The sequence below is a fragment of the Melanerpes formicivorus genome, unplaced genomic scaffold (genome assembly GCF_026170545.1).
Source record: "Melanerpes formicivorus ecotype bairdi unplaced genomic scaffold, bMelFor1.0.p_v2 SCAF_3, whole genome shotgun sequence".
In the NCBI taxonomy this organism is placed as follows: Eukaryota; Metazoa; Chordata; class Aves; order Piciformes; family Picidae; genus Melanerpes; species Melanerpes formicivorus.
The window spans coordinates 7,572,811-7,589,547 of NW_027142355.1; the positions used below are offsets into that span (position 1 = coordinate 7,572,811).

At 42.3% G+C, this 16,737-nt stretch overlaps 2 protein-coding genes across 4 annotated transcripts in view; one reads left to right on the forward strand and one right to left on the reverse strand.

Moving 5' to 3' along the window:
- Nucleotides 1-4,841: 4,841 nt before the first annotated feature.
- On the forward strand, nt 4,842-6,027 carry LOC137454262 (tetraspanin-7-like). The gene has a single exon (XM_068164279.1). The coding sequence runs from the start codon at nt 4,859-4,861 to the stop codon at nt 5,573-5,575; it is 717 nt and encodes a 238-aa protein (XP_068020380.1). The 5' UTR covers nt 4,842-4,858; the 3' UTR covers nt 5,576-6,027.
- A 5,069-nt stretch (nt 6,028-11,096) lies between these two features.
- PANX2 (pannexin 2) overlaps nt 11,097-16,737 on the reverse strand; it is a 37,467-nt gene continuing 31,826 nt past the window's right edge. The window contains exon 7 of one of the 3 annotated variants that reach the window (XM_068165967.1): nt 11,097-11,939. The gene's annotated coding sequence lies outside the window, so the exon portion shown is untranslated. Of the gene's footprint in view, nt 16,030-16,737 lie in introns of all 3 variants that reach the window. The other 2 variants (XM_068165958.1, XM_068165949.1) reach the window with 2 other exon arrangements.

Here is a 16,737-nt window from a genome sequence, read left to right on the forward strand (position 1 = left end):
CATGAGTTTGCAAAGGGGCCAAGAGCAGATGGTATTTCCTAATCTATTAATTTTCCCTGAAGCAATTGCAGCTGGAAGTGAGTTGTGTTTTGAAATGTTAACACATTCTCTTCCCAGAGTTAATGGGAAGATTAAAGGAAGATTCTCTCCTCCCCCAAGTCCATCTTCTTTTCCCATCCAGGGACTTGTATCACATTGTTGTTGCATAACACTGGAAGAGTGTAAAACTTCTGTTCCATTTAATTCCATTTAGAATAAGATATCAGTTTTATACAAAAATAATTTAAATTGGAAGTTGATAACTTTGCTTACACTGAATAACTGCCTTTCCTATTAACAGTTCTATTGAATTTAATGGAATTGAATTTATCATGTAAGAGATCACCAACATGACAAAGCATCACAAAATCAGACTTTAACATAAATAATTTTTTGGTCTGTATTTACAAGGATTCCACACAGTACGCATCTTGTCCATGGGAGGAGATCCTAAGCCTATTAGCAGACAAAAGCATACAATAAATAGTTACAACATCAAGAGTACACTGGTGTAACATCAGCAGGACACTCTAATGGCATTACAGGTCTTCCAGTTTTCACCAAGGTAACTAAATGAAGGTACTTGGGTGGCTGTAGTACCTCTCTGTGAGTCATGACATGAAAATCTCTTTCAGGTGTCTAAGGAAAGCATATTTGCGAACACTACTATCATTGCTTTTTTGATGCTACTCTTGTTACCCATATTTTACAGTAAAGCTCCTATCTACTTGATCTTGCTCTCTATGCCAGTGCCGCCACTTGTTTTTATAGCTGGGGCGACCTTAAATAGCCAAAACCTGGCTCTGTTTCTTTGGGAAGCCATGAAGAATCCCTGCACCTTTTTTTCTCTCCTTAGGGACTGATTAGAAACAGTCATTTCAGAACTGCAAGCGTAAACTCAGGCAAAAACATGACAGAAAGTGGAGATGGAAAACTATATTAAAATCTTTGTGCCTCTGCCAGTGAAGAGAAGCAACACTTAAGGCACGGCCAAACCAAAACAGTAAGAGAAAAGGAGAATTTATGTTTCAAGCAGACTGCTTTTCCTTGCCAAATAGTGTTGCAAAGTGCTGCCTAATTAGCTATCTGCTATCATCCACATATCCTTCAGATGCACTGTTTGGCAGGCTCCTTTCTGCCACAAAGCACTAGTTTTCTTTAGGATACATTAGTTTGCATTTTCTACTCAAGGTCAGTCTCACTGTGTTTGCTGTCCATGTTTGTAACCACTCTTTGATATTGCTGCTCTTACTAGCAGGTTAGACACTTCTGAATCTTCACTTCTTACAGTATTTCTGTGACACTTTGCTTTCCAGAATGACATATAAAGGAACATCACTTCTCTTTCATCAAATTGTCAGTCCAGTATATACAGTATCATGAATCATGGCTTTGATTGAATGAGATTCTATAACAGTTTCCTTACTAAGGTGTAAACATATTTTATGATTCTGCCAGTGTCTGAAAGATTAAGCTATTCTAGTAAGATTATTTTTCAGACATTCATTATTTTTGGCTTCATGTACACTCAAGGAGCCAAATTCTGCCTCCTTTACTTAGCCAAAAGTGTTCCAACTTAGGAGAATGGGCAGAATTTAGCCTCATATACCCATCTCACCCTAGTTAAAAAAATCCACAAATGTTGATATCATCTGGCATCTTCCAGCAAGGAGATTAACATGAGATTTGGAGGAAGTTCAGCACTTAACTGTCAGTGAAACCAATAGTTATTATGTGCCAAATACATCACAACAGCACTGATGAATCATAAAACATCTCTATGAAGATACTTATAGATTTCTGTACCCTTAGCATTATTCTTCATCTCTGAAGATGCTAGGGGAACCTGGGTGACAACTGATCTGCCCATGTGCCCTATATTTTGACTGCTCCTATCTGGCATAATGCATCCCAAGATAACTTTACAAGCTTGTTCTAAAGCTGTTTTGCCTAGCTTCTTTTACTATAAGGAAGGGCAAGGGTAACAAAACCCATCACTTACTGACATTCTTTTTGTTGTTCTTTATTTGTGTTGAAGCCAAATGTGGTTGAAACAATACCCAGTGACAGCCATTCACAGGTTTGTCCTGTGCAAAGGGACTGTGGCATTTCATTAACACTGCCCAATGTAACTAGTCTAGCCCTTCTCCTACAGATTTAATCTGTCAGCAATTCAAGACCTTGTTCTGATAGCACCAGCTCTGAAAAATTTCTGAAACAAAAGCCCCAATGTGAGAAAGTACACAGAGTCATGTGAGACAGGAAAGGCAAAAAGGCGGAGGTGGTGGTGGTGTGGTTTTGAGATAAGGATAGTTGGCAGTTCAAGGATTCAAACGGGAAAAACACTGCTGTGTCAAGGTGTAAAACCCTGAAGAGAAGAAACAGCTGGCTGGGAGATGGCAATGCGGCGGTGATCACCCAATCCAAGGATAGAAAGGACTTTGAATGGCTGACAAGCGCCTGGTCAGCAGAGACTTACTGCTTCAAAAGAAACAGATACACAAATGTCACCTTCAGAGCCTCCTAACACTGCCTGTTCACTTTGGTGTGAAACTGTGAAAACCATCTCCTTTTAGCCATTGTTTATGAAATTTCATCTCTGCAGACCTCTAGGTTGTCTGCCATGAGATTTACACTTCACTGTGGATGTGAGCCTGTGGATTTAGTGCTAAAATGTGTAATAGAATGCAATGTATTGGGGAGTACTTCTAGAGCATGGAAATCATCATTCCTAAATGCTCTTCACATGAAGATCTGGGAATCTTTGAAGAAGATCTGAAAATCAAAGGGACTAGCTCAGATGATGTCAAGAAACTGATGAAGAGCTTAATCTTGCAAAAATCCCCCAACCAAACCAACCAACCAACCAAAAGCAACACAAACAAACAAAAAAACCCTGTAGAATGCAGGAATGGTAACAGTCTCCTGCTGACTAAATTATTAATGCCTTTAATAAAGAATAGATGATGTTGCACTGATGGTTATGCTACATTACTGCTTTGACAACCATGATTATATTAAATGAATGTGTTAAAATATGATCCATAAAGTACCTTCTTTCCTTTCATGATTCTGTAACAGGAAGAAACCAACAAAATGTTTTTCCTGTAAGTCTACACAAATATTACACTGGAACACAAACTTCAGGGCTCGGTCCCAAAGGAGTTTGATAAAAGTGTGAACAACAGGGTACTCTGCCTGATTTTTTGGTGTGACTATTGCACGTAAAAGCTAAAACCTCCAATTTCACTTAAAGTTGTATCTGGAAATTCAAACAAGAGCAATTATTGTCCCAGGATAACAAATTACAGAAGAAAAACAAAAACCTGATAGTTTAAATTCTGCAGTGATCCAGTAAACTGCATAGATCAAAGATCTTTCACCAACTAATGAAACTGTAATAACAACATTTAATTAAAACATTAAAAAAACCCCAATATAACCACTTTATAGGTCTGATAGTATGTTAGCATGTAATAGTATACATTTCTTGATTACCTGAAGCTGTGTCAGACTCTATGTGTCACAATGCCTTTGAGTAGTTTCTGTGTTCAGTACAAAGACCCATAGTAATGAAGATAGTACAAGATCTTGAACTGAACAGCTCTCCACACCTCTTATGGTGTTGTCAAGAAATGCCAAAGGGAAACTGGTCATTTAGAATGGTTGAAGACTCACTAAGCAATTACCAAGGATGCTAGTTCTACCTCTGCCTGGGATCCTGCCTTATTTGAGGTTTCCTTTTCATCCTTTTCTTATCTGGTTTGTAGGAGTAGCTTATGTTGTGCAATGAGTCTGTATGGATGGTGAAATTTTGTGTTGGATCTTCCTGGGCCACTTGTTATATAACAATATCAACTCCTGGACATTTCTGCAATGCCACTTAATGCCTTCTCTGTGGCTCAGTGTTATCATGGCCTAAATCAAGTTAATATTTAACAGAGTGAGGCCACCCAGAAAATAGTTTCCAGCTGGGAAAATCCAGACTGGCTAATTGATTGCATGGCTGTGTAGTTAGTTAATATTCAGGTACAATTTATGCTTGTTTATGCTTGTTTCTTCCAAGTGTCCTAATTTCACAGCTTGATGCAGTGTCAAAAGTAAACTCTGTTTTTTAATAGATTTCTTATGGTTTCTGTGGATTATTTATGGGATCTTAAAGTGCTACTTCGAATGCTTACAAGTTTAGTCCGTTGCCCAGTGTGAACTTGGGCTGCAGTAAAAGTTTCTCTCGAGTTTTGAGCTTGTAGAACCTTTTCATCTGAGGCAGGGCAGCGGCCAGCGAGAACTACCACAGTCCACATACACCCAGCATCCGATGACACCCCAAGACCTCGGACAGGAGCCCTAGGGGGGGGCGTGTAGGTGCTTCTTCCCCAGGGTGTCGCAGTCGGCTGGACAGGTACTAACGTAAGGCGGCAGCTTGTTTAACAGCAGAGAGGAAGCAAGGACCGCACCGCCCCGCCCCGTCCCGTCCCGTCCGGCCGCCCGCAGGAGCCGTTTCGCCCCGTCCCGCCGCGCCCCCAAGCGCCGCCGGCAGCCGCGCCCTCGCGCCGGTCCCTGAAAAAGGGGACGGGGCGGAACAACGGCGGCACTGGCACCGGCTGCCGCGGCTGCGGGAACTGCTACCGGGCCTCGCACCGAGGGCTAACCTGGAGAACTTCCCACACCTCGAACACTGCCAGGGCGCCCTCTACTCCCCGCCGAACGACGCGGCCGCAGACCGGCACCTTCGGATCCCTTCAGCGCCCGGCGGCCGAGGGACCCCTTCACTGTGACGGCCACAGCCCGCCCGTCGGCGCCAGGGACTGAGGGCACCATGACCGTGCTCAAGTTGTCCCTCATGGCCTTCAGCTTCATATTCTGGGCAGCGGGGTTGACCATGCTCATCATCGGCCTCTGGGCCAAAGTGGCTTTGGGGAACTATCTGGAGCTGTCGGCAAATGACTACCCCAGCGCCCCTGCCATCCTCTTGACTACCGGTGCCGCCGTTATCATCTGGGGCTTCCTGGGTTGCTTCGGTGCCGCCACGGAGCACCGGGGCCTCCTGCGCGCCTATTGCGCCTTCCTGACGGCTGTGCTGGTGGCCGGGCTGACCGCGGCGCTCTCGGCGCTCCGCTACCGCCAGCACGTTGCGCAGGGTTTCCAGGGAGGACTGCGCCAGGCCCTGCTTGCCTACGGGGAGGACGAAGGGTTGGCGGACGCCCTGGACGCTTTGCAGCGTGGTTTGTCCTGCTGCGGCATTGAGAGCTACCGCGACTGGCTCACCTCGCCCTGGGGGCTGGAGCAAAACGGCTCGGTGCCCTACAGCTGCTGCCGGGCCCGCCGGGGTTGCCAGCACAGCCCGTCCAACACACAAGGGCTGCACCGCGACGGCTGCTTCAGCAAGGTGTCGGCCTTCATCAGCAGCAACATGTTTTACGTTGGCACCGCTGCTCTGGGGTTGGCACTGCTGCAGCTCATCGGCATTTTGCTGGCGTGCCTGCTGGCTAGCCGTATCCCTGCCCACCTACTAGACATTGCCACCCCTTGCTGAAGTCTCCCACGTCCTGCCTCTTTACCCCCTTCAGCTCCTTAACTTTCCCCCAGACCTGTGTGCACTACATTGGAAAAATCCTTTCTTCATATTCCCCACTTCCACATGAGCTTCCACCCCCAGGCTCCATTCCTCCTCTAAAGCCTGTGTCAGGTGTGTCAAAGCCACAGGCAACTCTACAGTCCCTCAGAGCTGGGAAAGTGCCACCTGGACTGGCTGTGTTGTCTGCAGGACAGCAGGTCCCCACTGCCGCCTGGAAACCTCTGGACTGCATCTACAGGGAATGGTGGCAGCATGGACAGACTTTGCCCTCTGGGGCAGTGAAGATAACAAGGCTGTCCAATTTCTTGGGTGGTGTGCTTAAATGGGGACCAGAAAAGAGGAGAGGGTCAGGAAGAGCAAGAGTGTTGTTTTAGCATTGTACTGAGTGAATGTTCTGAGACTGGAGTGCATAAAGGGCACGTCTGGTGTGAGGACACCCAGATAGCCAAGCCAGCAGCTGCCATCAGAATCTGCTTGAAGAACTGCCCTGCAGCATGCACTCCACTGCACAAAGAGCATGCAGACTCAAGCTGCAGAAGTGCTTTTCCCGCTGTGGTGTTTCCATTGCTGATCTCCAACTAAAGGTGGAGCTGCAGCTCTAAGTGCTACTCCCTCCTTCAGGGTGTTGCTATCCTCTTAGCCAGTGCTGCACTGGTTATGTCCTTGAAGGGCTTAGAAGACTGTTATTATGAATCCCTGATGATGGCAAAAGCTGTAGGATTGACCCTTACCAGGGGTGGCAAGAGGAAGAAGGGATACATTGCCCTCCAGACGTATCTTTTGGACATTTGATATTAACTTCAGAGTGAGCAGAATGGACAGTTTTCTGAAAACCAGTCCCTAGACTCTTTGACATCTTTCCTCTTTCAAAGCATCTTTCTCTGAAGTGTGCTCCCACCTGCCAGATTTATACAATCTGAGAGTAAACAGAGGACCCCAAGACTTGTGGCATAGCCTTTGTTGTGTGCAGGGCAAACAGCAACATCAGTCTGCAGGATTTAATTTCCCCCATCATTTCTGGCCTTGCATTTGGAACTTGGGAGAAGCAAGCCTTGCACTATAGAGGCTCCTTTCAGAACTTCATCCTTGCTTATGCCCACTTCTTTAAAACCTGGGAAGTAGACTCATACATGTTTTTCTGCCTCATACCAGAAAGACATACTGAATAACTCCCTTACCAGACTGGGAAAGGAGGATTCCAAGAAAGAACCAAGATCCACAACGGAACTTCAGGATGTGACATCTTTTAGGAATGCGACTAGCAAAGCTGTGAAAAGTGGTCCAATGCCAACAAAGATGAACAGGACAAGAAATCTTGAATTAAGATGACCAATAGCTTCTTGGGAGAAGTGCCCTTGGGGGAAAGAAGGTATAACAGTGACACTCTGGTACCTGGGCAATGAATGCATAGAGTGGGGGGTCAGGAAAGCTTGGCTCATTTTATTCCTTCCTACTACTTTTCTGGCTCTCTCTCTTCCTCCTGTCAAAGAACGACTGCTTGGCTGCAAGGATGAGCCAGGCAGAGCCTGTCTCATCAGTGCAGGAAGCAAGAGCCTCTCCTGCTTGCTTTGGGAGATGGAGGTGGCTTTGCCCTCTGGGGCAGCTGTGCCTATTGACCCTGATGAGGCAGGCAAAGGGAGAGCAAACCCATCACTGCTTTTCCATGGGGAAAAACAGATCAAATGCAGAACTAACTCTCCTCCCGCTGTTTAAATCCTCACAGTTTCTGTACTTAAAAGAACCCTATCTTGATATTTCTGTGCTTTCTCCCTGCAGAAAATTAAGCTTCTAGGATTTTGTTTGACAATGCTCCTGGGAGTGAAACCAGGGCAAAATGTGTATTCACTTGGAAAGACTCTGATTCCAGTTTTTTAATGGTTTATACCATTCATAAATGGTATAAATGGTTTATACCATTTAAAAATACCTGAAAATGCTACCACTTCCTTGTCTTTTGTGATGAAGTCCCCTTCCCCCCTTTTTTTCCCCCTATCAGTCATAGTTTTGGGGAGAAATATTATCTCAATTATGTGGTGAATTTGTTCCACCTGCTGGACTGTAACTATTTCTTGCCTAGGCATAGTGCTGCAATTTGGCCTGTTCATAACATCCTGACTTCTTGTACTGCCTTCATAAAGGTGCAGTATTCCTGCAGAGCAAAGCAGTCTTGTCCAGGGAACCTAAAGACAGTTCCCCCAACTTATGTTAACAGTTGCACAAACTTGTGGATGTTGAAAGTATAAAACAAACATCCAAAAGAATCTATGTGTTTCTGTGGAAAAATGACATTTCACTCTGCAGATATGCAAAACAATCTAAAATTCACATGAAATTTCAGCTGGTGACTGTTGAGTCCAGAATGCTAATGACAAGGAAAACATTTACAAGAACCAGCAGGGAGTATCCAGCGCTTGCTGGAGTCCAGGCACATAAACTGATCTTAATGAAATTTAGAAAAATGATCTTTGCTCATAGAAATAATTCCCTGGAGTCAGTTCTTGCAACCAGGCTCAAAAGATTGAGAGCTGAAAACAGACACGTAGTTTTCCTTTTTAGAGAATGAGTCTAGTCTACATGAATGAAGCTTAGTATTCTGGAGTGACAGATGTTTGCTGTGGCTTTACATTAACTGTTCTCTCTCTAATTTTTAATTATTTTTTTTTTTTAGCTGTCAGGTGGCTGTGTAACTCTGATAGTCATGTCCCAGGTGAAGAGTGCAATGTCTACAGGCTTGTCAGTTGTCTCCCTGTTCGTCTGCATAGGTGAACTCTGCAAATGTGTTTGGAATCTCTCTTTATAGAGAAAACATGCTTTGTTTTTTAGTGCTGATGTTCATTGTTTTACATAGTGCCTATATTTTAATTCTTTTAATTTGTAAATGTCACTGCTTTTTTTGAGTTATATACTAGTGGAACTCTCATTATTTTCTGGAGATCAATGTCATGTACAGTGTGGTCAGTGGGCGAAAAGTGTAGTTTGTATGGGAAATGCTACTTCAGAAATAAAATTGAGCAAGTGCTATGACTAAAAACAGGTCACTGTTTTGAATACAGTATTTGTATTTCTGTATATCTTCACATTGTTCAACTACATGCAAGTGAAATGAAGTGTACAGTGAAATGTAAAACCAGAAGCATTCTCTGTGTGTTTGTTTTATTCAGACAGTTCATTAAAGAAGCAATAAAACAGGTGGTGTGGAGTGTGTGGGAAAGGCAAATGGAGGTGTACTGGATTAATTATAATGATCTTATTTATTGAATCAATAAGGTCTGAATACTGACAAGAATATGACATTGCTTGTCCTTCCCCCCCCCCCCCCCCTCCCCCCCCCCGATCTTGACCCTGGTTACTTTATAAGTCATGAAGAATGCTGTTAAAACACATTCAACCTAAAACCTTGTGTAGATTCACGTCAGTGGATTTATTGTCTTTCTAAGTTGCTAGGAATGTCAAAACAAGAATGAGAAGACCCAACTTTTAAGTATACCAGCACTTTTTTTTTTATGGTGGCCAGGACTGAATTTCAAAACATCAACTTAATGTAATGAAGGACACTTAGTTGCTGGAGTGGGTCCAGAGAAGGACAACAAAGCCAGTGAAGGGCCTGGAGAACAAGTCTTGTGAGGAATGTCTGAAGGAACTGGGATTATTTAGTCTTGAAGAGAAGTCTGAGGGGAGCCTTATTGCTTTCTACAGCTACCTAAAAGGAGGTTGTAATGAGGTGGGTGTTGGTCCCCTCTCCTTAGTATCAAGTGATAGGACAAGAGGAAATGGCCTCAGGTTGTGCCAGGGGAGGTTTAGATTGGATATTAGGAAAAATTTCTGTACTAAAAGAGTGGTCAGGCATTGGAATAGGCTGCCCAGCTTGGTGGTGGAGTCACTGTCCCTGAAGATGTTTAAGAACTGCGTAGACATGGCACCTTGGTTTAATGGCCATGGTGGTATTAGCTTGATGGTTGGGCTCAATGATCATAGAGGTCTTTTCCAACAAATTACTTCTTTGATTCTATGGTTCTATGAATAATTAAAAATGTAAACTATCACTCTGCACTCCAGGCCTACAGTCACTGAAATAGGATGAACCTTGGCAGTGACCACCTAAATGTCAATTATAGTTACAACACTGAAGATTTCATGGACTGTCTGTGAGTTTTAGTTGAATGTTTATTTCAGATTTCTAAAATAATAATTAACAACATTAACTTTTGTAGCTATCTGGAAGAAATGGCATTCTTTTCTAATTCCTTCCTAGATCAGCAGATTCCCAGTAGCTGTTTAATTTGTTTTGAATTCATTGTGCTCAGTGACTAAATTTAATTTAACATTATTGAGATTCAGCATTCCTTTTGCTCTAGTTCGTCAGAATGGCTGTAACTGGAAAATGTTACACTGGACAGAACCCTCTACCCCTTGCCGGAGTATGTCACAGAATCACAGAATTGCCTAGTTAGGAAAAGACCCTTATTAAGATCATCAAGTCCAATCTGTCATCCTGTTCACCATAAAGTCACTCATCAAAATGACATACCAAATTAAGAATAGGAACAAGTTTTGTAACAGTTGCAGAATCAATAGCTCTGTATTTTTGGCTAACTGAGATTTAGGATTAACAGGGTGGTAAGATAAGACACTTCGTATGAAACAAGGACTATTCTGTTACATTGATCTAGAATGATAAGAATATAAGTCTTTCAAACTAACATTAGTTATGTACTGCACTCGTGTGTAGCTGAACTTCACAATGCAGATATCTGGAACTAAACCCAGCCTTTATTGCAGACTGTGAATTTTTAGAGAAGAGGTGACTTTTCATGGGGTCAGAAAACTTAAACAATAGATGGGGTAAAGATGGGGTAAATCAGAGAAGAAAAGAGCACAGCTAAAAGAACTTAGATTTCACTAGAGACCTGAAGGAGGAGATTAAAGGAAAATGCCCAAAGCTGTGGTGACAGTGAGACTGCAAAGGAGAAAACAGTGGTAAGTTCTGCACTGCCATATAGAAGCTGTTTTCTGAGTAGAATTGAAGCATGAGCTGCAGAAAGGATTTAACAGTGGCTGAATTCCTGTTGCCATTACCCTTCTGATACATGTAGCGTTTGCTTTTTAGTGCCACTATATACTTTGTTCATCTCTCTTTCCTTGTGTTTCAGAGGCTGACCATCTTTGTAAGTTAAGATTTTTGACACTGGTATGTTAACTGACTGTACATGTCTATCTGTGCAATTTTACTTCAGTTTATACTTAATTGGTCATGCTTCAAAGTACTAAAAATACATGCTTCTACCTAAATTGATCTGGTTGAAAACCATACATTTCAAACCAATATGCCATTGTAGTTTGCTTAGAAACTGATTACAGTATCACAATTTAACCTGGTTTTCTTGTGCCCTCTACTGTCCTGATCTACTTTTTGGGACAGTAAAACTCAGGTATCAAAGGATATAGTGTTTCTGTGGTATCAAAGAGGACACACACACACACATTTTTCAGAAGCTTTGTATTTATTGGTCAGATACATGGATTTGCTTGTTGATCAGACAGTGACAGAGGAAAAAAAAAGAAGGGAGCTATCATAGAAAGATGATGTTCAGTCCTTGACATTAGCTTTCGTTTGTGACGAACGCTCAGCATTATCTTTTGTAGAGAGGAAATCTTTTGTTAATGATTTTAATCCGTGTAATAGAATTTAGTAGAGAATCTTATCTGGGCTACAGGATTAAAATAGTCAAACATTGTTTTAAATGTTATAATTTTATAAAGATTTCCCTAATCTGCTTGAAGCGATTTCTTTGAAGCCCTGCTTCTCTTTTTCTCTCATTCTGCTGTTGTCTAGTCATTCTTAAGTTGGCTTCACAGCAGCAAAGTTTTAAGTAGTGTTTGAAGCCTGAATCTTTGACTACTCCCATTTCGCAAACATTACTCTTATCATTTCAAAATTTGTTGTTACTTATTGAAAGGGTAATAAACACATCTTTGAAAAAGTAACAAATACATCTTTTTATGTGAAAGCTTTTCCACATGATAAAACTTCCCTTGGAGAACTGCAGTGATGGTGTCCCATTTGCTCATTGTCAGCCTGGTCTGTACTGAAGTTTGCAGCATAGCTGAAAACAGACTGCCCTGAGCAGACTTGGACTTCATCACCACTTTGGTTTCCTGCAACCACCTTTTTGACAAGATGCTTTTCTCAGTAATTGTGGTGAGTATTATGTCATGTTCCTTGATATAGTGTACTTGTATCCCAGTAATTCCAGGTACTGTTATTCTTGCCTAGAAGCTCCCAGAAGACACAGAAGTGGACATTTGCCATCTGCAGTAGCATCTTGAGTTTTGATGCAGAGTTCAACCAAAATAATCAAGAAAGAAAAGAAAAATCCAACAGCTAAATATATACACATCATGATTTGAAATAGATCTGCTCAGTGGAGCAAAGAAAACATCAGGATGGCTACATAATAAGCACAACTGAAAACTCATTAATACTGTGAATTTTCCCACCAGTATAGCATGTTCACACTTTCTTGTCCATTTTGTTCTTCCAAGACCTGTCTCTGTAACTCCACTTCTTCACAGTGTTACCTGTACTGCTCAACTTGGTTGTTAGTTTCCTGCTGGGTTCTGGGTCCCTTGAACCAACTTCTCTTTGTTTTCTAGCTTCCCATCCCAGGAGTCAGGCAGGCCTTACAGGTCTGAGCACCTGGATGGACAGGTTTTTTATAACCCTCTTGATCTGCCTGGCTTTACTATCAGCAGCTTTCTAGCACTAGTAGCCACCTTTATATTTCTTAATTATGTGAAAAGTTTGACGGACAGCCATTATTAAAAATGTCAGATAACTATTTTTCTATTAAATAATCTTTGTTTCTTGCTGGTGCAAACACCAGCACCACCCACCTCATATATATCATCTTTGTTGGCTTGATGGTAGTGTTTGTTGTTGCTGTTGCTTTCTTATAATAATACTGTGGAAAATTCAGCTAGAAGCTAAACTGATGATTTTATAAGGAAAAGAGTGAGTTTGGACCACCAGATTTTAGGATCTGCCCAATATGCAATTCTCTGGATATCAGAACTATCTACATTTGCAAATCCCAAACTCCCATTTTGTATCACACAAGAGTCACTTGTAGGAACTGAGACACACAGTAGTCACACCTCAGGATTGTGGCAAAATTGAGAGAGAAAGAACTCTTACACCAACTAAGAGTATGTAGGATGTTGCCACTGGGCAGTCACTGCATTGCACTTTGAGATAGATCCTGGCAATCTGTCTTTACTTGCAAAGAAGTAATTTCAGACCAACTATGTTAGAGGCAAGAAGCGGTGATCTTTTTTCACTACCTTATCCAGCCATTTCAGGCAACGTCCAGAGATCTTGTACATCATTCATCATCTCCTATTCTTCTCAATCTGGGCTGACTCAAAGCTGTGCTGAGTGGGAGCACTTGGGAAGAAGCAGTATGAGTTCCTATTGTGCAGTTGTCCTTCCCTCACCCATTCTCGAGGAAGTTTTCCATTTAGAAGGGACTGAAGAACTATGGGATAGCCAGGAGCAGAAGCACAGAGGAACCCAGAGCAGACATCCCAGCTGGTGAGTCCCTATGGCTCAGTGGAGCACCATGTAAATCTGTCAGCCTGTTGTTGTGAAGCTTCCTGGCAGCTCTGTCCAGCTAGGGCAAAGTGCCTATTGGCAAGCTAATCCTGCTTCTGGTTGCAGTGATGGCTCCCACAGAGCTAACTGAAACATCTCTGCATGCCACTTCTGAGGTTTACTCACTGTGGTTACTAGCTTGGATGAGTCTGTACTCATTGTGTACCACTGGTTCATAGGAGGATTGAATGAAACCTTTTGAAAAATAGAAGCAAATGTTAAACAATGGTCACTGACTAGTAACAGATGTGACTACATCAGTCAAGTGCTCTTGAGGCCTTGCCTTGGCATGCAGCAGCTTTTGGAGTAAAATACGGGTAAATGCAGTCCTGAACTTTTATTTTCTGTATCACAGGAATGTGTTACAAACTCTGAAAAGATCAGGATAAATCCAATTACAAATGTGTTACAAATTCTAACCTGATTAAGAGAAACTTGATCTTTAAAATATGCTACAATACTTTTGGGCACATTTCAGCCACATTTTATTTACAGTAAGTTTCAGTAGAATGATTGGATGCTCACACCATAGCACTGTACTTAGTAAGCAGTATGCCTTGAGGTTATAGGTTGGTACCAAAGGTATCGCTTTAGGAAGTACCCTTAGGCATTCTGTTGAAGTATACTGCCTGCTGGGAAAATGTTTTTTTTTTGGGAAATAGGAATTTTACAGGCACATTGAGAAGGTTTCCTTTCAATTAAGTCCTTTGTGCCACAGTAGGCTGCAAGCAAATTCAGGGGGTAACATTATTGTTGACCACTGACATTAAGCTTGGCCCTGTGAGAGCAAATATAGCTCTGAAGAGATTCATACCTTCCATATATGCATTTGTGTGCAGGTGCAAAATCCGAGGCAGTGATACAGTCACCTTTTCTCACATGTTCAGGGATTAAGCACTTTAGATGGCTCTCAAATGATGAGTGAAGATTACTGACTTTATAGCGGCAGTTAATTAAAAAAAGCAAAGTAAATAGTCACTGACATCCAGAGCTGATCAGTCATTGCTAAACCAGTTTTCATCCTGTCAAAGGTTGAATGGCAGCCTGAACACATTACCAGCACATTGTTGGCTATTAATGTCTCAAGTCTTCCGTAGAAAAAGGAATTGGCAATACAGACATTTTCAACCTTACTCACAGGTTTATGCCAGAGGCATAAAGGTCAGAGGAAGAGCAGTAAAAGACATTTTCTATGTCAGATATAGCAGAACACCAGGCACATGCTCCTGACTACTGAAGACTTCAGCTGTAGTGGACTACAAAGATGCTGAGAGTGTAACAGGGAATGGTTTTGCTGTTCTGGGCCACAGGTCTCCCTGGGAGCAATAAAAAGATTACTGAAAATCAGACTTGTTCTGATAGACTTACTCTCCTTGATGCCACGTCTTCTGACACAGTGCTTGAAAATGTGGGCTGCTCAAACAGTATCACAGTATTGCCAAGGTTGGAAGAGACCTCGAGGATCATTGAGTCCAACCTGTCTCAAAGCACAAAGCACCATATTCCTCATTTCTTTACTGTGCGACAGTTGCATTCACTGGGTTTGGGTTAAGCTCTCTTCAGATTCAGAGTGCAGCAGATTTGTATGTCCCTAAGACATCACAGTAAACAGTCTTGGACCCTATAATGAAGGGAATTATCAGGGGATCTCCTCTGTGACTACAGCCATGGGAAAAGGTGATTCCTCACAGGCTGGTTCCTCCTCATGGAGACTTGTATGGCTGAAGTTGCCCTAATTACTAATCTTATATTGTATTAGTTCCTTAAAGATTTTAATATTTTTTCCTGTTCTTTTTTCTTCTTTCTTTTTTTTGCCCCTCTGATATGAAAAAAACAAACTCAAGCCATACCCACTTTTCCATTCAGACTCAAGTTTGTGTATTTTCACTTCAGGTATTTTTTCCACCTATAGATGAATATCTTTTCTTTGTTGCTAGGACTTTACAGGCTGATTTACCTTTGGGAAATGAGCTGTCCTGAGCGAATGCCAGAAAATGTCCTTTAATTTCATGGGTCAGTTACGCTTGTGTTCAGGCGTGACATGATTGAATACCCATCATTTCAGAGATTGACCTTGCCCATCAGAAAATATACAAGTGAAAAATCATTAAGCATTCTTGCAGCCAGAGACACAGAGACCTGGGGGAAGGACTGGATCTGGCAGGGTATTTGCTGTGTACTGTAGGTGCATCCTGTGAATGGGCTGAGCTGCCAGCCTGGGCTCAGTTGCCTTACTTGGAGCCATGTGTGGCAGTTGTAAAACTGCTGTCCTAGCACATTGGTACACAATTGGTTTGAACAAAGTATTTTCCAAAGAGGACTTTAACTTTAGACTGATTCAACAAAGCCTGCTTTAGAAAAAGCTGTTTAATTTCCTTGGGAACTTGGAGTCCCTGGAGATCTATAAGTGGACTTCAGATTCCTTAGAGCACATGAATGTCACAGAGATGCTGCAACTCCCAGGTATGTGCTGGCTTGGCTGATGTAGGCAAGCAAGGACCCACAGGGTAACAGAAACTCTCAGGCCCCAAAGCAGCCCAAACTACAGCTGCATTATCATGCCTCCGACAGCAGCTATCTCAGCTTGATAGAGGTAGGTCATACAGAGCCAGCCTCAGCGTCTGTGCTGTGACTGTAGAAATCCTTTACATCATCTCTAGCCCTTCACCGGATCTGCTCATTTGTTTTTGCACCTCATCTGCTCTTGTCCCGCAATGGGAATTCTCTGTTGCCTTCAGCTCCTTATCTATTCCTGTGGGTCCTGAAAAGAGATCCTCTATCAGCCTTTAGTCCCAGGTAGTTTTTCACTAGGTGTAATTACAGCCTGACTGCACACACACACACACCCTGAAATTTTGCTTTGAAATTGCCTGTCTCTGCTTCCTATTAGGTAATGCTGTTTCACTTTATGTGGAGACGATCACACTTTGGAAATTAGCAAAGTGATTTCTAAATGCATCTCAAAATGGCTTTCAGCAGAGGGTTACTCTGGCTATTTTTTTTTCTTTCCCCAGAGAGAATGCAGTAAAATTGTTATTCAAAAAAAGGAGATGGAAATTGAAGCTTTACATGTACACATTGGAGAGAACTCTGGCTTATGAAGGGAAAGGTGAAATAATTCCTTCTTTGAAAACTGACCTTTTCTCCAACAAGGTGAACTCAATTACAAGAACTGCACTGATTTCATTGCAATACCACTGGGAGCACTCTAAATCCATAAAATGAATTAGCATAAATACAAAGCGCACATGATGGGTATGTGGAAAACTGTTCCAAGTTCTTTCTCTGCAATATTAATATGCAGTTTATCAAAGCTGTGAGTGAAGGCTCACAAGTGAGGGATGAATGTTTTCAGCTACATGACTTGTGAATAAACATTGCTGCTTGCTGTTAGGTTGGTGTCTCTTTGCAGAGGGCTTAGTAAAAGAAGAATTTCTACTCCCTGTCCATCGCTGAGATTAATTCATGT

Bases quoted from the DNA above. Each gene is read 5' to 3' on its own strand.
- LOC137454262 (XM_068164279.1), top strand. From the start codon at position 4,859: ATGACCGTGCTCAAGTTGTCCCTCATGGCCTTCAGCTTCATATTCTGG.